The sequence below is a fragment of the Prionailurus viverrinus genome, chromosome A2 (assembly GCF_022837055.1).
Source record: "Prionailurus viverrinus isolate Anna chromosome A2, UM_Priviv_1.0, whole genome shotgun sequence".
In the NCBI taxonomy this organism is placed as follows: domain Eukaryota; kingdom Metazoa; phylum Chordata; class Mammalia; order Carnivora; family Felidae; genus Prionailurus; species Prionailurus viverrinus.
Genome location: NC_062562.1, coordinates 65,011,201 through 65,032,856, shown reverse-complemented (window position 1 = coordinate 65,032,856; position 21,656 = coordinate 65,011,201). Strand labels below are relative to the sequence as shown.

General features: G+C 52.2%; 1 protein-coding gene across 1 annotated transcript in view; it reads left to right on the top strand.

Annotated features, from left to right (window-relative positions):
- Positions 1–21,656, top strand: part of DDC (dopa decarboxylase) — an 84,633-nt gene that overhangs the window by 21,921 nt on the left and 41,056 nt on the right. Inside the window, exons 3-6 of the mRNA XM_047849002.1 lie at positions 939–1,052; positions 3,604–3,723; positions 9,256–9,390; positions 10,089–10,232. Of these exons, the coding sequence (XP_047704958.1) occupies positions 939–1,052; positions 3,604–3,723; positions 9,256–9,390; positions 10,089–10,232 (513 nt within the window). The remainder of the gene's footprint in view (positions 1–938; positions 1,053–3,603; positions 3,724–9,255; positions 9,391–10,088; positions 10,233–21,656) is intronic.

The window sequence follows — 21,656 nt, the reverse complement described above, 5'->3', positions numbered from 1 at the left end:
CGGTCTTAAGTCCCCAGGAGTCTGCACAAATCCTGTCGGCCGCTCCCAGTTCTCTGAGAGCTCCTGGGCAGCGACCTGCCCGATCAGGGGGTCTCTTGTGTCACAGGGGACCCTGTGGCCAGTTAGTAACTAGTTCCTTAAGGAAACGGGGTTTGCATTTTGCCTCAGACCACGAAAGTGACTCGTGTTGACAGAACACCTCCTCCACCTTTGGGGGTTCGGAGGCAGGCCACGAGAAGGGTAGACGCGGAAATGCCCTGGTACTCCTTTTGTTTCCACCTGAGGGGGTGTTGGGGGCTCTGAGAGGGGCGGTCACCGGCCTGGGGTAACCCAGAAAATCCGACCGGCTGCCCGATTTGCAGTCCTGGGCGCTTTCAACATCCCTGCATTGCCGCGGGCTGGATGGACCGCTGCCGGTGTTGGGGGCGGCTGGGGGGCTGGGTCATGTCTCCTGGACACTGATAAAGAGGTGACAACCCCAAGTAGAGACCCCGTGACAATCCCTAGGGGTACAGGGCGTCTTGAGGGCTTTATTCTTTCTGTTGTCGCATGACAGGCATGTCAGCAGCAAGAACAAATTAAAGATGCAAGAAGGGCCCCTCCCCCATCTTCTTCCCAAACTCTGGGGTATTCCCAGCCAGTCTTGCACGCCCGCCCCTAGATGTCCGCACTCCCAGTGGCCTTGCTGAGCCCCGGCTCCCCTGATGGGACATGCCCTTGCACATCTGCTCCCCTCCCCCTGACACCTCGGCCCCGGGCCCCCCCCCCCCGCCCGAGCAAGGCTGGAACAGAAGAGGGGTGCAGGGGTGATGGAGCCATGGCTGCTGGAGGGGGCGGCTTGCATCGGAGACGGAGGAGGAGGGGGGCCGGCTGAAGAATCCTGGAAATGAGGGGCCCTGGGTCCTCCTCACGCGGGGCTGGGCTCTGTCTCCACACAGGTGACGCACTGGCACAGCCCCTACTTCTTTGCCTACTTCCCCTCGGCCAACTCGTACCCGGCCGTGCTCGCGGACATGCTGTGCGGGGCCATCGGCTGCATCGGCTTCTCCTGGGTGAGCTTGGGGGGCTCCTGGGGGGCTCCTGGCAGTGGTGGGGGAATCTGCCGTGGGGACCAGCCACCTGTGGGGAGCGGAGAAGGATCCAGCCCTGGACAGAGTGACCCCTAAGGGACTTAGGGACACAGGGAGGTACAGCCTCCTTTCCCGGAAGGGTGACCGTAGGAATTCAAACCGCAGCCCAGACCCTAGAGTGTCTGCAGCCCAAGCCTGGGAATCTGCATTCTGCCAAGCATCCCAGAGCATTTCTGTGAACTCTGCAGCTGCCGGGGTCCTGGCCCATCTGTTGGCAGCCAGGGCTGCTGTGCCCGGAGAGGCCCCCTCCAGCCCATCACAAGTGGGCAGCGACACAGGGCAGGTGGCCCTGGAAATGGGGCCCGCCCGGCATCTGTGTCCCAGGGCCCCCGTATCTGGGGACAGAATGCCAGCGGAGCGGTGGGGCCGGCTCTTGCCTGTGGCTCCCTGCCCCCAGCCCCGGAGCTGCTGGAAGGATTCATCTAGAGCCGTGCGCTGACTGCCTCAGGGGCCCCGGGCTGCCCACACCAGGCCGACATCTTCCAAGGTCAGGGTCTTCCGTTGGCCTTCTGGGTCCAGAGTGCCACCTGGCTTGTGCCTTGCAGCTGAGTGGACGCATGGGCGCTGACTCGTGCCGGACTTGGCCTTGAGCATGTGAAGGAGAAGTTAGTTTGCGAACGAGCCGGGCCAAGCAGCAGGACCCAGCACCTGCCGGCTCGCCACTCTGGCAGGCTTGCTGTTTAGACGGGGGCGTCTGTCCGTCCGGAGTTGCTGGGGGAGGAAGTCAGCCGCCCAGGAAGGATTGCGGGGGAGCCATCCCTGGCTCCCCTGCCGGGGGTCTCTGGACCATCCCTCCGCAGGTGCCCCGAGGCCTTCCTCTGCCCCGGGACAGCACCCTGGGCACTGACAGGGTGGCCTCGGTGCCCTCCCTGTATCTCTGCTGAGCACACCCCCTTCTGAGGGATGCCTTCTCTTATTAGATGCTGCAGCAGATTTCATTTCCCTCTGCCAGTCCAGAGCCATCGTGTCCCTTCTGGGTGACTCAGCATCTAGCCCACTGCGTGTGCTCTTTCTGAGGACACTCTGATTTCTCTGGAAGCTTGGAGAACCGCCTCCCTGTCCCTCGCCTGTACTGGCCAGGACACGGGTTCCTCAGTGAGCGCAGGTTCCCAAGCCTGGAGCTGGTCGTAGCTGGGATGGGGTAGGACCTCCCCCGGGGCTGACCAGCTGGCTCTCACCAGCCGTGCATCATGGTGTGCACGTGGCCCTGGCACTCCAGTGAGACCCACCTGGCGAGAGGTGCTCCGTGCATCCTCGGTGGAAACCAGGCCAACCTGCCCCATCCCCTGTGCAATGACAGGGGACAGTCCGGGGACAGTCCGGAATGGTAGAGCACCAGCTCCAGCTCCTAAAAGGCAAGGTCAGCGACCTGCCCCGGGGGCTCCCAGAGGACACGGCCCACCTAGAACCCACCTCCCTGACTCCGTCCAGTCTCACCGCACTCACTTGTGACTACGGAGGAGGGTCCACCGGTGCATCTTTCTAGATCCTTCTGTAAATACACAGATAACTAAACGGGGACACACGAGGTGCTGGTGGAATGCAGCACAGGACAGTAGGGGCATTATGGGCTCTGCCTTCCTTCCCGGCCATTCTCCCAGGAGTCCTGGGCAGAGAGCACATGTTTGACGCTCATCCAGGCTTTTGAATAGCATCTGGGACTGGACCTTTTTTTTTAAATGTTTATTTCTTTTTGACAGAGAGAGAGAGAGAGAGAGAGAGAGGGAGAGAGAGGGAGAGCGTGTGTGCACGAGCGGGGGAGGGGCAGAGAGAGAGGGAGACACAGAATCCGAAGCAGGCTCGAGGCTCTAGGCTCTGAGCTGTCAGCACAAAGCCCGACTCGGGGCTCGAACCCATGAGCCATGAGATCATGACCTGAGCCGAAGTCGGACGCTCAACCAATTGAGCCACCCAGGTGCCCCCGGGGCAGGGGCACTAAACCCATCTGCTCCCGAAATTCTGTAAGACTGGGCCCCTTGCTCTGATGCCAGCCTCTAGAGATTTGTGGCAGAGAAGGGTGGGTGAGAGGGGGTGACGTCCCCAGGGAGCCGAGTCTGTGGGTGGAGGACAGTGAGGTCACCGAGAGGGCCACGCAAACCCTTGTCCCTCCTGGGGCACCTCTGGGATCTGGGGAGCGTGGCTGCGTCTGTCCTTCCAGGGCGAGACAGAACAGGGGTGTGGCGTGTGACGTGGCCAGGGTGGCCCTCGGTGGTGCTTCAGAGCTGGCAGCGTGAGGGGTCCCGCTGTGGTGCTCACTCCGGGGGTCCCCGTCTCGGCTGGGCTGCCTCTTCTGCCCGGAACTGCCAGCGGGGAGAGCACAGTAATCCCACCCAGAGACGGGCCTTTTGAAAATGCTGAAGGCTGTTGTGAAACCGATAGCGTCCAAGGGACAGAAGTGAGGAAGCGGGCCGCCTCGCGTCCCCATGGGTCACGGGCCGGCAGGTGGCTGATTCCTTTCCTCCCGCCCCGCTAGGCCGCGAGTCCGGCGTGCACAGAGCTGGAGACGGTGATGATGGACTGGCTGGGGAAGATGCTGAAGCTGCCAGAGGCATTTTTGGCCGGGGAAGCAGGCGAAGGGGGTGGAGTGATCCAGGTAAGGCGGCGGGGGAGGGGCGTCCAGCGTTCCCGGGGGGCTTGGGCTCCACGCCGGGGCCACAGCTGCAGGTGGACGAGAGAGGCCCTTGAACTTTCCGTGCGTCCTCGGACGCCTCCTGGAGAACCAGCATGGCTGAGCCCTTAGGAGCCCTCTGGATCTGGATTTGGGTCCCGGCGGTGTCTGTCACTCCCTCCCCCAGGCTCGGTGGATGGAACAGGGGCGGCCCCTGAACACGAGCTGAGGCTCGCGCAGTGTTCCAGGTGCCTGTCACCAGGCCTGAGCCCTCTGCGGGCATCAGCTCGTCTGATCCTACAAAAGCCTGGGAATCAGGCTGTTTTAACACCGTTTTACAGGCCGGGGGACTGAGGCGTAGACCCGTAGGTGACCTGCCCGCCAGGCCCTGCCGGGAAGTCCCGGAGCCGGGGTCTGAGCCCATGTCTGCCGTGGAGCTGTGACCTCCACCACCGCTGAGCGCCGTCCTCTGGGCGGTGAGTGCAGCCGTGACCACGTCCTTCCAAGGCTCCTAGAAACCACTACATCAGTGAGAGCCGAGGTCCCCCGAAGATGCTGCCTTTGCTCCGCATCCTCTAATTCGTTCTCCCCATTGGACAAGTACCACTGACAGCGACCATGTGCCGGGGCGTGCCTCGAGGACATGACGGGTGCAAGTGACAGTCAGAGGTCTGTCCCACCAGGAGCCTCAGGGCAGATGCCACCGAGGAGACATGGGCTTTGGGCTTTTCTTATTTCCTAGCCTGGACCATGGACTCTGTGGAAGCCACCACCCTCCCTGACTTCATTTTCCTCCGGTCAAGTGCCCGGTCGTGAGATTGAGAATTGAGAGTCAGTTACGGCGGCTGCTATTCTGCCCAGCGGCCCACGGAGACACGGAGACACGGGGGCATGTGTGGGCAGTCAGCCGCTCGCGTGGCCAAAGTCGCGTAGGAAGCAAGGGGTCCTGGGACCGCCCACCCAGATGGGGGCTTCTGACCTCCCGCGTGTCAGTTTTCGTTTGCTGCTGTAAATTTTGTTAGCTCCAAACGGCACAGACCTATTATCTTACAATTCTTTTTTTTTTTTTAATGTTGATTTATTTTTTGAGAGAGACAGAGCATGAACGGGGGAGGGGCAGAGAGAGAGGGAGACACAGAATCTGAAACAGGCTCCAGGCTCTGAGCTGTCAGCACCGAGCCCGACGCGGGGCTCGAACTCACAGACGGCGAGATCATGACCTGAGCTGAAGTCAGGCTTTGTGCTGACAGCGCAGAGCCTGCTTGGGGTTCTCCTCTCTCTCTCTCTCTCTCTGTCTCTCTCTCTCTCTGCCTCTCCCCCACTCTCTCTGTCTCTGTCTCTCTCAAACTTAACAAACTTAACAAAATAATAATACTGTACATGACTTACATTGTATCAAATCGTTCCCTTTATCAATAACACGTCAGAAAATACTCTTTTAGGTCAAGGGGTGACAATATGCTAAAAAGATTATCAGCTTCCTCCTGGGGCTGTCCGGGCTGAGTCCAAATTCAGGATTCACGCTCCACCAAAAAAATCAAAATAAAACAAAAGTAAAGAGTGTTTCTGGGGTGTCAGATCTTACAACCAAAGCCATTTCTCATTCCCCTCCTTTCAGCTGTCCAAGATGATTCTCGTAATTTGATACTTCTCACCAAGCTTACAAATACCCCGTAATCTCAGGCGTGCCCTTCACACTAATAGCAGCTTATTGCCAAATGCCCACTATGACCTATACTTATTCCTTGGGCTTCATGTGATCTTTTTTCAACCTCCAAGGGGTGGTGAGGGTTGCTTGCTTTGTTTACTGCAGACATTACTTTTTTGAACGTTTCTTTCTTTTGAGAGAGAGAAAGAGAGGGCGAGCAGGGGAGGGGCAGAGGGAGGGAAAGAGAGAGAATCCCGAGCAGGCTCCACGCTGTCAGCACGGAGCCTGTTCGAGCAGGGCTCGAACTCGCAAACCGTGAGCCGAAATCAAGAGTCAGATGCTTGAAGGACTGAGCCACCCAGGCGCCCCAGAGCGTGGATGGCTTTAGTGACGACTTTTTTCATAGGCGAGGAAGCTGGGGCCAAGAATGGGGGCGTGTGGTGTCCTAGGGCACAAGCTTGCCAGAGACAAGGCTAGGATAATGGCGGGCTGGACCCAGGAGCCCTGACCGTTTGCTTGGGTCAGAGTCTCCAGAGGTGTGCATGCTGGCCTGGGTTCAGTCTTTCCATGATCTCTACTTTAAAGACCGTGAGACCCTGGCAATCCCAACATTGCTTGGGGCTAATCCCGGCATCTCTCTGTCCTTGGAGTCAAGTCCTCTTTGGAGCCCAAGTTTTGCAGAATGGAAGCAGACACCCACGTGTGTTTGCAGCAGGAGGCAACTGACAAGGTTGATTGTCTGTAATTTGTGAGGCCCCGGGAAGCACCCCAGCTTGGTGACAGCCATGGGGCTGGGCTGTGGGGGGAGGCTGCACCCAGCCCCCCCCCCCCCAAGCCACAATCCCAGCTACTAGATGTCCACGCGGTGACAGGCAACAGAGTCAGACGGCAAGTCGTCATGTGAGCTGCCCAAACCGGGCTGGAAAATGGTCTCTTAATTGGGTTTGAAAGCTCTTGTGGAAGAAAAGCCAATGCCTCGCCGTGTGCGGGGTGACACTTGAAAGGACATTTCTGGTCCCAGCGTCGGCTGTCACAGCATCTCTCTCTGCCGCGTAGCCGGCTTGCCATGGCAACCTTTGTCGCTGCAGGGAAGAGGTGTCATTACGCGGCCCGAGCCCCAGAACAGACCCCCGGCTTTCTGCCCGCTCCTCCCTCCGTTGGCTTCCCACAAAGGGCCAGAAATCTGCTCGAATTCCTGATCCCCGGCAGGAGCTGGAACGTGTGGGCTGCCCTGGGCCTCTGAGCTCGGGACTCCCTACTGGCAATTTCTCCCGTTGGGCAATTTGTGTGTTCAATCACTTTCGGCTGCGTGGAGGGGGGGACTGCAAGGACGGAGAAGAAAGGCGACCCCAGGAGGAATCCGGTTGCTGATTCAAAGCCTTTCATTAGCATGTGGCTCAGGGGAGAACAGAGGTTGCCGGGAAGGTGCGTTTCAAGGCCTCAGGCAGAGGGTGCCACACAGGGAGGGGGCTGTGATCCCGCGTGAGTGTTGGGGACAGAACCAGGCAGATGGATTCCAGCACCCGGACGCCGTGCCTTTCAAGAAGCTTTGCGCGGTCCACTTCGGACGCGGAGTAGACACTAGACCCAGGAGACACACGCCGTGGGGCGCAGGAGGAAGCCCCCCACCCTGGAGCGGGAGACCCCGTGCCTGCTTTCAGGGAGCTTGGATTCCCTGCTTCTGCCGATCTAGCATCGCCAGCCCATGTTGACTGTTGATTTCGGCTCAGGTCAGGATCTCACTGTTCGTGAGTTCGAGCCCCGCGTCCTGCCCTGCACTGACAGCACGGAGCCTGCTTCAAATTCTCTGTCTCCCTCTCTCTCTGCCCCTCCTCCCCCCTCTCAAAATAAATAAACAAACTTAAAAAAATACTACACTAAAATGACCGCTAGTGACAATATGGCCCGAAGAAATGTAAAACCCACCCAAGAGGCCGGGTTAAGAAGATCGTATGTGTATACTTGAGTCCATGCATTTGAGCGGCAAAACTCCGAGTAAATATATTTATGTTCGAACTTCACCTGTCTCCCCGGGGGATCTGAATTGGCTTAAAAGAATAAGTAAAAGCATTGAAATGGTAAAATAGAACAGGAAATCGGGTCAGCGAAGGGAAATGAGGATAAAACGAAGTTAGCGGGGGAAGTTGGCCTAATTATTTTATTGTGTATTTCTCTGCAAAATTCTCAAATCTTACAAATCTCTCATAGTCGACCCAGATCTACCTTCTTTTATTTTTTTTTTTCCTTTCGAACGTTAATACTATTCAATTTGTTGGTTTCCTCTAGGATTTACTTAAGAGGTGGAGATTATGAGCAGTAGATGGGGGGGGGCATCGCTTCTAAATGTGGGGAGGCCCCATCCCCCTGCCACTTGCTAGAAGTTAGTTCCCCTCTTTCTTAGCATCCATTTCCCACCTGACAATGACTGAATTTAAAAACAAGGTTCTACCAGGGCACCTGGGTGGCTCAGTCGGCTAAGCGTCTGACATCGGCTCAGATCATGATCTCACAGTTCGTGGGTTCGAGCCCCGCGTTTGTCTCTCTGCTGTCAGCAGGGAGCCCACTTCAGATCTTCTGTCTCCCTGTCTCTCTGCCTCTCCCCCACTCATGCTCTCTGCCTCTCAAACATTAAAAAAAATTTTTTTAATACATAAAAATAAAAACAGGGTTATTTTGCAAATTCTGCGGAACAGCATGGCGGGTGCTGAGTCCGTGTTATCTTTAACCCACTTGCAGCCCCCAAGGAGTGAAGACTGAGCCTTTCTTTAGTTCTTTGCCAGGGTAAGTTGTTGCATTAGTCCGCTGGGCCGCCCTCACACAACACCACGGACCGGCAGCTTTAACAATAGACATTTATTGTGTCCCAGTCCCGCAGGCTGAAAGTCGCCATCAGCGAGTGGGGAGCGATGGTTCCTCCTGATGCCTCTCTCCCTGGCTTGTAGAAGGCCGTCTCCTCCCCGTGTCCTCAGATGGCCTTTTCTCTGTGTGCGTGAATGTCTGGTGACCTATAAGGACACCAGTCGGACCTTTCAACCTAACGACCTCTTCAGATGCCTTATCTCCAAATACGGTTACATTCTGGCGGACTCGGGGCGAGGGCTTCAGTGTGCTGGATTGGGAAGGACGTAACAAACCCTGTGACATTAGTAACCGAGGGAGCACCTCCGAGGGCATTTCTGAATCTGGAGGGAAAGGCATGCCATTTTGTAAACCAATACAAGTTTCTCTGCGTGAGTGGTTGTGAGCACAGCTGGGCTGAGTGGCCGGTACCCTGGGTCCCGGTCTCCTCCTCTGGTGGACGTAGGACCAGCCCTCATTGGCCAGCCTGGGAGAACTCCATGGAAAAATGCATGCAAAGTGGGTCTTGCACTTGCTGCGAGCTGAGTGCTCGGAAGGGCCGGCCAGCAGGTTACATAAAATAGACAAAGCAATGAATGATAAAGCTGAACGAATCTTAAGACCTGCGGGCTGGGGGCATCTGGGTGGCTCAGTCGGTTAAGCGTCCGACTTCGGCTCAGGTCATGATCTCACGGTCTGTGAGTTCAAGCCCCGCATTGGGCTCTGTGCTGACAGCCCGGAGCCCGGAGCCTGCTTCGGATTCTGTGTCTCCCTCTCCCTCTCTCTGCCCCTCCCGGCTCACGCTCTGTCTCTCTCTCTCTCTCTCTCAAATGTAAATAAAAAAATAAAAAAAGAACTGAAATGATTGTCACAGGTTGTTCCGATCTTTCCTGGGTGAAGGAGGATAAGCTTTGCAATTTCAGACTCCTTCCTCTTTTAAGAACAGTATGGACAATAATGTCTCCCAGCAGTTTAGAGATTGATTTCTTTGCTGCACTTTGAAGCTCATTTCGACCCTTTCTTTGATCTAGGGAAGTGCCAGTGAGGCCACTCTGATGGCCCTGCTGGCCGCTCGAACCAAAGCGACCCGCCGCCTGCAGGCCGCCTCCCCCGGGCTGACGCAGGGCGCCATCATGGAAAAGCTAGTGGCTTACTCATCGGATCAGGTGAGTGTGTTGGCTGAGCATGTTGGTCCAAAGCCCCCCTGAGTCTCCAAGATCTGAATGTCTTGTTGGAGGTCAAATCGGATCAAAACAATACCATGCAACCTGTCAGTCGTTTTTATAACTGTGCTTGGAAGTGGACGTTCATTATTTTCTCAGTGTGCACGTGAGGTCTTGGAGGTCCACTGGGGTCACGGGGGAAGGGCCTGGAGTCCCCCCAGGCCCTCAGGTCTTGCGATCCTGGAACTGCTGTCGCCAACTGGGAGCTGGATCCCCATACCGGAGAGGTCCAGACCCCAGGATGGAGTCAAGTAGGAGTCGGTGGAGGTGGGGGCCGCAGGGCAGTGAGGGGGAGCTGTCAGTAAGAACCGGCCTTCCTGGGGGCTCCTGAGACCCACCATCCAGGAACGATGCTGTGTCGTTGGCTTCTTCGCTCCAGACACCATGCACTGAACTTGGCCCCCGAGCTGCCCAAAGCCCCATGGTAAGAGGAACCCCCAGACAAGAAGCGGGTGTGCTACCTCTACTTCAGACTTTATTTTGCTGCTCGTTCACTAAACCGCAAAGCGAGATTCCAGAATCAGGTGCAGGGGTTGGGGGGGGCGCGCTGTGCAGCCCTGGAAGCTCTCTGCAGAGCCAGGGGCTCTGTCTCCCTCACAGAACACGCACGCAAGAATCTAACTCTGCCGCTTTCTTTCCAGGCACACTCCTCAGTGGAAAGAGCCGGATTAATTGGAGGAGTGAAAATGAAAGCCATCCCTTCTGATGGCAAGTTTGCTATGCGTGGTTCTGCCCTGCAGGAAGCTATGGAGAGAGACAAGGCAGAGGGCCTGATTCCTTTCTTTGTAAGTCAACTATGCCTCTTGGGTAGGGCCCCCTGGGGGTCTCAGAGCCCTGCTTGGGTCTGGGGCAGGGTGCCATGCTGGTCACAGGGTAGGCGGTTCATGCATCATCAGCTGACTGCTCCTTGAGGAACGCTGGAGCATGACCCCATTTACATTTTTTTAATGTTTATTCATTTTTGACAGAGAGAGAGAGAGCAAGCAGGGGAGGGCAGAGAGGGGGTGGGGTACAGAGGATCCATAGCAGTTCTGTGCCGACAGCAACGGAGCCCGATGTGGGGCTCAAACTCATCAACTGTGAGATCATGACCCTAGCTCCAGTTGGACGCTCAACTGACTGAGCCACCGAGGCACCCCAGGAGCGTGACTCCCATTTATTTGTGCCTCCGCCTGCCTAGTCTCAGAAAGAAGTAAGCAGAGCACCCAGCCTGGAGGATCCTGGTTAAGCCAACAAGCCTTGTTTCTGCTCCTGTTAAATGCGACACCGTATGGTTGTCCCTTGACAGCACTCTGTGCCTTGGTAGGTGCTCTGTCATGAGGGTGGCATGATGGACCCAGTGAACCACGTTAACAATAAAACACAGAAAGCGTTGGCCACCCAGACCGGTATTCTTAGCAGATACCAAGATGCATCACAAGCGATAGGTTGCAAACCAGCACTGACTAATTCTAGGTAAAATACATAACTGGCCAAATAGCACCAGGTTTTCTTGTGCACAGATGGGCATTTTCTAGCGGGGAAGAAATAGTGTTACAGGGAGAGCCTGGAGTTGTCGCATCCGACGCGGCCATGGCAGCGCGCAGAGCTGAGGACTGACGCGTCACGCGTAATGACAATTAAGACGTGATCGTGGCCCCAGGCTGGTGGTGTCCAACCTGGCTGTATACTGGAGTTACCGGGGGAGCTCTGAAAACACAGTCACACCTTGGTTTGCGAGCATAATTCGTCCCGGAAACACGCTCGTCATCCAAAGCGCTCGTATATCAAAGCGAATTTCAAGAACCTTTAGCTCAGTTGTGATCATGTGACGTTCGGCATCACGTACGACTTGTTTCACAAGACATCGCTCGTTCAGCAAGTTAAAATTTGCTAGAAACATTTGCTCGTCTTGTGGAACATTCGCAGAACGAGTTAGGCACAGTCCGTGGTGTTACCCTCTACTGATGTCCAGGCCCTGCCCCAGTTACTTTTACCAGAAGTTCTGGGAAGGGAGCTTTTCGAACAAACTGGGGAGATTTTAGAAACAAATCAAGATCCTCAGGTACCTCTTGAACATATCTGAGCATCTCCTACTTGTTAGAACAATCTAGGTGCGACAGACTTTATGGACCTCGTGTGAATCATGCCCACTCTTTTTTATTTAAGAATTAATCTTCGAGACAAGCTTTTATTCTCAAAAAAAAAAAATTGTTTTCATCGATTTGAATCAACCACCACTCGTTGAATACCTAACGTGTGACCTGGGGAAGGCACGGAAGGCATGATTTGATACAAACTTGGATCCCCACTCAGACGTAGCTGGTGGGAGGGACTGACCGCCAAGGCAGCTGTCAGCCTGCAATAGGCTGAGCCAGAGGTCACCTTAGTCACCCCGTCCTGCTTCATTTTCCCATCTTGCATGAAATACACGTTTATTTGTATAGTTGTTACTGCCTCTCTCCTCCCGCCACACTGTGAGCTACGCGGAGGGCGGGTCCGGTTAATAGTCGCTTTATCCAGCTCCTTGAACCTGACCTGCCCCTTAGCAGAAGCACAATAAATATTTGTCATATAAAGATTTGGAAGGAAGATCCTTCTAGTTAGAAGGAAAGACTACCTTTAAAATTCCGACAGACAATCCCCTGATGGTCTGAAAGGATTCCTTTTACACAAGGTAAACTTTTCTGCACCTATGCCGTCACTAAGACTCACCAGAATATCCTATCTCGGGAAAAATAAATACATTAAAACCCACTCTTGCAGATTTGAAGAACGAAGACAATGGAATACACCACATAAAACAATGAGAAGATTTCATTTCATAAAAACCACAGGACTCGTAAACAAAAGGGCAAACGCTGGCAGGAAATACAGTATATATTATAAAGCAAATCTTAAAAGAAGGCTCAGATTTTCGAGAAGTCAAAGGACAACATTCCATTGGGAAAACAGACAAAATAGAAAAACAGTTGGTTCCCAGGTCAAGCCCAAGAAAGTGAGGACACAAAATCAATTTCAATCTTGTAACGACCAGGGCAATGCAACTTGTCTCCTTAGGGACGACTGGGAACATCTCAGCTGTGGCTTATAGACCTGCCCATGGCTTGTTTTATGTTTGACCCGGGTGTAGTTGACAGATTTTGAAGTTTCTGTACCCAGCTGCACACGCGTCTAGAATCGTCAAACCTTCTCGCCGAAGGACCCATTCGTCACTGCAAAATGCTCTCTTTATCTCTATGAAATCTGCATACAGTGAGGTCACTGCAGTTACATCCGGTTTCTATGGGTTAGTGGTCAGGGGATACATTTTCCCAGTGTCTTCCTTTCCTTTCCTGTTCTCTTACACCTAAAATGAGTCTCCTGTGTGCAGGCTACAGTTGCTGCTCGTTTTTTTTTTTTTTCTTTTTCATTTGTTTATAAGTCCAACATGATAATTTTTCTCAAATTTGTCCATTTACTTAAAGTAATTGTTGACACACTGAAGTGCATAGCTGTCTATCTGGTCCGCCTCTTATATGATGGTTTTTCTCTGCTTTCTTGTCTTTTTTTTTTTTAATGTTTATTCATTTTTGGAGAGAGACAGCATGGGACAGGGGCAGGGAGAGAGGGAGAGACAGAATCTGAAGCAGGATCCAGGCTCTGAGCCGTCAGCACAGAGCCTGACGTGGGGCTCAAATCCATGAACCGTGAGATCATGACCTGAGCTGAAGTCGGACGCTCAGCCGACTGAGCCACTGAGGCACCCTGGTATTAACTCTCCTTTAAATGTTTAGTAGAACTCATCTGTGATGTCATCTGGTCTTGACTTTTACTTGTTGGGCATTTTTTGATTACGGATTCAATTTTGTTACTAGTAATCAGTCTATTCAAATTTTCTATTTCCTTCTAATTTAGTTTTGGAAGATTGTGTGTTTCTAGGAATTTGCCCATTTCCTCTAGGTTGTCCAATTTGTTGGCATGCCATTCTTCATAGCATTCCAATACAATCCTTTTTATTTCTGTGGTATAGTTGTTACTTGTCTCTAATTTATGATGTATTTGGGTTTTCTCCCTTTTTTTACTTATGGGTCTGGCTAAAAGGTTATCAATTTTGTTCATGTTTTCAAAGAACCAGCTCCTGGTTTTATTGATCCTTTCTTTCCTATTTTCTTTTTTTTTGGGGGGGGGAGGTCTCTATTTCATTTATTTCTACTTTAATCTTTATTATTTCCTTCCTTCTACTAACTTTACATTTTGTTTTTTTCTTTTTCTAGATCTTTTAATGTTAGATGGTTTGAGTTTTTCTTATTTCCTTTTTTTAATTATTATTTTTAATGTTTGTTTTTGAGAGAGGGATAGAGTGTGGGTGGGGGAGTGGCAGGGGGAGAGAGAGAGAGAGAGAGAGACAGAATCCGAAGCAGGATCCAGGCTCTGAGCCATCAGCACAGAGCCTGATGCGGGGCTTAAACCTACAAACCATGAGATCATGACCTGAGCTGAAGTCAGACACCCAACCGACTGAGCCACCCAGGCGCCCTGCCATTGATCTTTCTTTCCTATGTTTTCTTATTTTCACCTGGAATCATTTTTTTTTCTGTCTGAAAAACTATCTTTATAATTTCTTTCCTATTTTGATACAATTCCCTCTGTTCTTGTTTCTCTGAAAACGTCTTTATGTTGCCTTCCCCTTTCAATATTTTTGCTGGGTCTAGAGTTCCAGGCTAGACGTTCTCTTCCTTTGGCAGATTAAATGCATAAGCCCATTGGCATCCTTCTCCCATCACCTCTGGTGGGATGTCACTCATCAGTCTCACTGTGACTTTTAGAGGTAATGTGGCAATGTGACTTCTTTCGCCCTCTGATTGCTTGCAGTATTTGCCTTCTGTCTTTGCGTCTAGGCAGTTTTACCAGGACGAAAGTAGATTGCTTCCTCATGCTTATTCTCCTTGGGTTTCACAGAGCTTCCAGAATCTGTAACTTGTCACTTGTCCTCAGTGTAGGGAAAGTCTTACACATCATCTCTCCAAAGTTTGCTTCTGCACATTCTTCCCTCCCCTTCTGGGACTCTGCACAGGTGTTGGGTTGTCCCTCCCAGCGCCCATGACCTCTGATGCTCTTCTGTATACCTGCCACCCATTCTTTTTTGTTTTTTTTTTAATGTTTATTTATTTTTGAGACTGAGAGAGACAGAGCATGAGTGGGGGAGGGGCACAGAAAGGGAGGGAGACACAGAATCCGATGCAGGCTCCAGGCTCTGAGCTGTCAGCACAGAACCTGACTCGGGGCTTGAACTCGTCAACTGCGAGATCATGACCTGAGCCAAAGTTGGATGCTCAACCGACTGAGCCACCCAGGCGCCCCCCGCTTCCCTCCATTCTTAAAATCCCTATGCTCAATCCCTATGTACAATTTACCCCTATTTATCGTTCACCAAGTCTCTCTCTAGTTATGTCTGGCCGATACATGAATATGTCATGTTCTTGGTTTAAAATATTGGAAGGTTTTAAGTTCTTATTTTGAACACTTGTAGATTAAAGAGAAAATAACAAGGTTCATATGCAGAGACCCCCTTCGTCCCTTTCACCCAGTTTCCCCCCGTTGTTACAGCTTGCACACGATAGTGCAGTAACAGAACCCGGAAGCTGACATTGCTATGTGTGCGTGTAGTCTTATGTCATTGCCACGCGTGTAAGTTCACGTCACCTCCCCCCACCCCCGCAGCCAGGATGCAGAACTTCTCCATCACCACAAAGATGTCCCCTCCCCACCTCTTCACACACGCTAACGCCCTGCTCTCCTCACTCTGAGCGTGTTATACACACGCAATCACAAAGCCTGTCGCCTTTTGCAGCCGGCTTTTCTCACTCGGCATAATGACCTTGAGGTCTGTCCAGAGTGCGGCATGAATCGATACCCGGTTATTTTTACTGACTCACCACAGCAGTTTGGCACCACCTTCTTGGTAACCCAGCCTGTTTAACCGTTTACCTACTGAGGACATCAGAGTTGTTTCCAGGGTTGGGTGATTGCACATAAAGAGTCCAAAAACACGAAACTGAAAATAAAGCTTCCATGACCATTTACGCACAGGTATTTGGGCGAACGTATGTTTTCATTTCTCTGGCAAAAATTCCCAAGAACGCAATTGAGTGTGATATGCTAGCTGTGAGTTTATTTACCTTTTCAAGAAACTGTCAAACTGTTTTCCAGAGAGGCTGTACCATTTTATGCCTCTACCAACGATGTGTGAGGAATTAAGGCTGTGTGTCCTCAACAGCATTTGTTATTGTCACTATTTTTAAATTCTAGGTGTTTTGGTAGGAGAGTAGGGATATCATCGTTTGCATTTCCCTGATGACTAATGATGTCGAACATCTTTCAGTGTGTTTCTTTGCCACCCATATGGCCTTGGCAGTGAAATGTGTCTTCACGTCCTTTGCCCATGTTTAATTGGATGGATTAATTTTTAAAAAATTTAACGTTTATTCATTTTTGAGAGACAAAGAGAGACAGAGAGTGAGCAGGGCAGGGGCAGAGAGAGGGAGACACAGAATTAGAAGCAGGCTCCAGTCTCTGAGCTGTCAGCGCAGAGCCCGATGCGGGGCTCAAACCCATGAACCGTGAGATCATGACCTGAGCCGAAGTCAGATGCTTAACTGACTGAGCCACCCAGGTGCCCCAGCTCTCTCTTTTTTTTTAAATCACCAAATAGTATCTCATTGTTTGGATGTACCTATTGAAGGACATTAATATCCCGCACCCACCTCTGACTCAGAGGTTTTCCACTACCATTGAACAATTACCTCGATTCTGATACTATCTACCTGGATAGTGGACCATTCGATCCCAGTCTTACAAGACTGCCTCACTTCAGTTGCCAGTTGTAACTCCAGGTTGTCACCTGTCACCTGACCAACTGCTATAGATCAGAAATTCCAGTGACCCCCTCCCTTGGGTTTGATTAATTTGTTAGAGCAGCTCACAGAACTCAGACATCTTACTTGCTAAATCACTGGTTTGTTAGAGAAGGATAAAACTCAGGAAGGACCAGGTGGAGGAAACGTGGTGGGGGGGGGGGGGGGCAAGATCTGGGGAAGGGGCGTGGAACTTCCATGTCCTCTCCTGGTCCCACTGTCCCCAAATCTCCGCCTGTTCACTGGCCCTCAGGTTCTACCAACCCGCTTTTGGGGTGTTATAGAGGCTTCATTACATAGGCATGACGGGTTGAATCACGGATCATTGGTGATTGAACTCAATCTTCAACGCCCTCCCCTCCCTGGAGGTCAGGGGTAGGACTTAACAGTTCCAATGCTCCAGTAACAGGATTGGTTCCCTTGAGAGCCAGCCAGCATCCTTAGGTGACCTTGCCGCTTCTCATTAACATGACAAAAGACGCCTTTATGGACTTCCTGGCTTATTCAGTTCCAAGGGTTTTAGGAGCTCTGTGCTGGAAATGGGGACAAAGACCAAATATATATATATATATTTCTTATTATAAATGACAATATCACAGACATCTCGGTTGCTTCCGAATTTCGGCAATTATTTGAAGAGTGCTATGAGCATCACGTGCAGGTTTTTGTGTGGACACAAGTTTTCAACTCATCTGAGTAAATGAACAGGAACCCACATAATTGCTTGGTCGTATGGTAAGAGAACATTTGGTTTTTATGAGAAACTGCCAGACTCTTCCAAAGCAGCTGTACCATTTTGCGTTTCTACGAGCCATGAAATCAGAGTTACTGTTTTGCCACATCCGCACCAGCATTTGGTGGTGTCGGTGTTTTCGATTTTAGCCGTTCCCATAGGTGTCTGTTGGTATCTGAAAGTTGTTTTCATTTCAGACTCCCTACCGACGTACCCCGTAGAAGATTTTGTCGTATGCTTATCTGACGTTTGAATATCTTCTTTGGCGAGGTGTCAGTTCCGATCTTTCGCCCCTGTGTTAGTTGGGTTGTGTATTTTCTTGTTGGGTTTGAGGACTTCCTTTTGTAATTTGGATACCAGTCCTTTATTAAGAGATGCGTTTGGCAAATATATTCTCCCAATGGGTAGGTTTTCATTCTCTGCAATGTCTTTTGTGGAGCAGGAGTTTCTGATTTTCCTCAAGTCTGTCTCATCAATGTTTTCTTTCTTGGATCCCACCTTTGGTGTGGTGACCACAAACTCATCGCCACACCCAAGAGGATGTAGGTTTTCTCCCGTGTCATCATTTAGGCATTTTACATTTTACATTTAGGTCTGTGATCCACTTTGAGTTAGTTTTTGTGAGGGGGGTAAGGTCGGTGGCCAGATGCAGTTGTGTTTTGGGCTTTGAATGTCCAGTCATTCCAACACGATTCGCTAATGGCAGGGATATTAGTGGGAGGCAGATGATGTATTATTTATCCAAAATGTTCCCTGCTCCCTTTTGCCCATTTATGTGCTCCTTCATTAGGATGTGAGCCTTTACTTACACTAGAATTTACATTTTAATTACAGTCTTATATGTACCTGGCTTCGTGATTAGTTAATTCTGTGTGCCTTATAACGGCAATACCAAAAACCAATGGTGTACTGAATGATAAGATCCCCCTCACCCATTTCCTCACCAACATCAAAACCTCTAATTTCTCTTAGTGCTTTTTTTCTTCATCTTTGATGGAAATCCAGATAGGTCTATGGAGTGATACAGTGATCCAGAACGTTAAAGACTGAGTTTCATCCTATTTCATATAGAATTTTGTGGTCTTCCCTCGGGAATCGTGAGAAAAAAAATTCGTATTGTCCTTATTTGAATATGCTCTACAGGATGTTGTCCTGAACACATATGTATTCATCACATATTCGTGATTCTGCACCAAGGAAGGGAGATCAGAACATGCGTTCATAATTCAGTGGTGGGATTTCGGAAGGCAGCGTAGCATTTCACTTTGGCCACCACTCTGTGCCCGTGGCTTTGCGAGGACTTTGCAACAAGGCATCCTTTGGAGGCATTTCAGAGGGGCCGAAGCCTTTGTCGGGACATTTTAGGAGGCAACTACCCTGAGTACATTTTATAATCCTTGTCAGTGGGCTCTCAGGCAAATGGTGGACCAAATAGTGGTCTTAGCAGCAGGTGCTGGATACGTCCACTCGTTGTATTTCACAACTTACCCTGATGGGATGTGTAATAGTCGCCGATTCATTCACGTGTATTGGGTAACCGCTGCATGCCGGGCCTGTGGGCTGCGGATGACGGGGCCCTCGAGGATCTTATGGGTCAGACAGAGACGCTAAGTGAACAGTCATTCGCAGAAGGTGCAGCGTGATCAACGAAACAAGCAAGCCAGTCATTGTCACCATGGGAACACGGGGATCAGGAAAGAGTTGCTATGGGAGCCACAGTCTTGGAAAAGTGAGGGATGTAGGCTGAGCCGGGGCGGGGCTGGGGTGGGGGTGCTGTTCATGGGCTGCTTGGGTCACGCACTCCAGGGAAAGGAAATAGCGATGAGAATGTATTGCATCCCAGCAGACCGAAGGGCAAGACAGGCTCAGAACTTGCTAGAGCCATGAAGGTTGCACTGTGACGTGATCCCAGAGTTCCCGCTTCACGCACCGTGTTGCACTGCTGTCCGCAGGAGGGCGGGGAGATCATGGATGTGAGGTCCCAGAAGCTGTGAGGGTCTTCACCGCCTGGCGCAGGAGTGCACGGAGGGGTGTGAAGGGAGGGGTGTAGGAGGCGGGCTGCAGAGACAGTGGTGAGATCATGAGGGGACGAGCGTGAGGAAGACGGGCCTTCCCTAAGGGCAACATGTAGTCACTAAGGGAGTCTTTAGCTGAAGAGAGACACAGGCTGATGAGTATTTTCAGAACCCCTCTGGTGGTGGAGAGGCTCAGGTGGGCTTTGAAGCCTGGTGGGCAGAGCTCGGTGATGAATTGGCCTCCGGTGGTCTGTCCGTTATCACAGAGGCCTCAGACTGGGTGACTGTCTTCAGTCGGCATCAATTCAAAGTTACCCTACAAAACGAGCCCCGCCCACGGCAGTGGCCTCCCCGGGGAGGGGGCGAGGTGGTGCAGAACACGGCGGGTGTGCAGAAATGAGCCCAAAGTGTGTGCTTACGCTCAGGGAAGAGGCCTGGTAAGAAGGGGAGATCCAAGTATTTGAGGGAAGACCACTCAGCGTCAGGAAGAACACACCCCAGTTTTATTTTCCTGAAGGGAGACCGGGCGCCCGACGGAGGCGCCATGTTGGAATTTGGCTCTCGAGCCCAAGATTCCGGCTAACGTTTGAGGGCACCTGTGGCAGTCTGGCAGGAGCCGCAGACGCGGGCTGATCCCGTGTTTCAGAGCACAGGCAGGTTTGCAGGCTCCTCCATAGGCACCTCCCTCGCTGTCCAGCGAAGGTCCGGGCCTTTAGGCCACGCGTGTGCCGGCCCCTCGGGGACCAATGAAGGGTGGGTCCCTTTCCCGAGGGAGTGGTTCTTGGTGGGAAGGTACACGTTCCCCAGTCTCTGCACTCTCTGGTCAACTCTCTGGTTGCACTCTCTGGTCTCTATACATGCAGAGGGAAGGGGTGTGATTAACCCTCCAGGGGAGACGGGAGAACGCTTTGGCTAAGAGATCGCAGGTTAAGCCATGTGCTTAGGGGATAACACAGGCAGCGCTGACGGGCACAGTCCCCTTCTTGTGGAAGAAAAGATTACGACAAAGGCACAGAGGCCTGAGAGGTCACAGGAGGCTCGAGGACCTGCAGTAGGTTTGGTATCTTAAACGGATCCCTCAGCTAAGGGACCCTGAAGCCAGAGAGAGATCTAGAAGGGCTGCAGCTTGGACTTGGACGTATCGCCCGGTTGTTCCGTTGAAGCCGTCCATCTGGTGGGTCACAATTCTGAATAATAACCACGTGCATAATTCTGAGATGCAGACCCAATGCCTTCCGTACATTTGCGAAGTGACTGCAGACGTCTCAGGACCCGGGGACCTCTGCTGAGAGCACGGGCACATTTGGCAGGTCTGCCCCAGGGCCGCTCCACAGACTTGCGTGGGGCTTGTAATAGTCTCCCTTTCTTCCCTGTGGGGGTTTGCGGTCCTTAGAGCCGACTTGACAAGGTCTGGCCACAGGCAGAGGGCTGTGCCCCCGAGTGCATGTCAGAGCCACAGCAACGAGGGCGGGGAGGCAGGTCTGCCCCCGAAGGGGACGTGCGCCTGGGGCCGCAGAACCACTGTGGGCTCTCAGGGGAGGGGTGCCTGCACCGTCCCCGCCCTCCCTCCCCCTGCATAAATGTGATTATGGTGCCGAGGCACAGCCCAAATCAGGTTAGCGTCACTGAGCTGAGCCCGGGTAATCAGACCCCGGAGCGGAGCAGGTGCTGGGCTTCTGGGAATTAGGACGAGCTGACCGTAGCCATCTAGAACACAGCAGTCTGGGCCCTGCCACCCGCCAGCCCGGTCCTCACCGCCCATCCACGGGCTAGGTCAGCGGGGGGCGGGGGGAGGGGGGGACCCGGCCCGGCTCAGGGCGCCGGGCTCCTTTGGTAGCTGGCAGGACAACGAGAGTTCATCACACCGGGGTTCATAATGCTGATCTGTTCCCGCCCCTCTGTGTGTCCACGATCCCCCGGCAAGGACTCACTTAAGCCAACTGTAAAGTACAGATCGTAGACCTACCCGGCTCCTGCCGCTGTTGAGGCCCCTGTGTATACTCTGCAGAACCCCAGGCCGGGCCTAGTCAGTGCTCAGCACACCCACCCGCTTGCCTCCCAACTGAGGTCGCATCCAGGACGAGGCAGGATTTTATTGTTTTTTTTTTTACAGAAACGCTCCATACTCAGGACAAAAACATCAAGAATGAAGGTTTACCTTATGGGACCCAAAATCGCATCTTAAGACACAAGCACTATTGGGGCGCCTGGGGTGGGGGCTGAGTCAATTAAGCATCCAACTTCAGCTCAGGTCGGGATCTCATGGTTCATGGGTTCGAGCCCCATATTGGGCTCTGTGCTGACAGCTCGGAGCCTGGAGCCTGCTTCCGATTCTGTGTCTCCCTCTCTCTCTCTCTCTCTCTCTCTCTCTCTGCCCCTCCTCTGCTCGCACTCTGTCTCTCTCGAAAAAAATAAATAAACATTAAAAAAAAGTTTAAGAGACAAGCACCATTAATATTTGGTGGATATCATCTCAGACACTCTCCTGTGCAAATGGTCACAGATAGAAAATAATTCTCACAAGGGGATATTTACCATATATGTTGTCTTTTTTTAAAAAAATGTTTTTTAATGTTTATTTTCAAG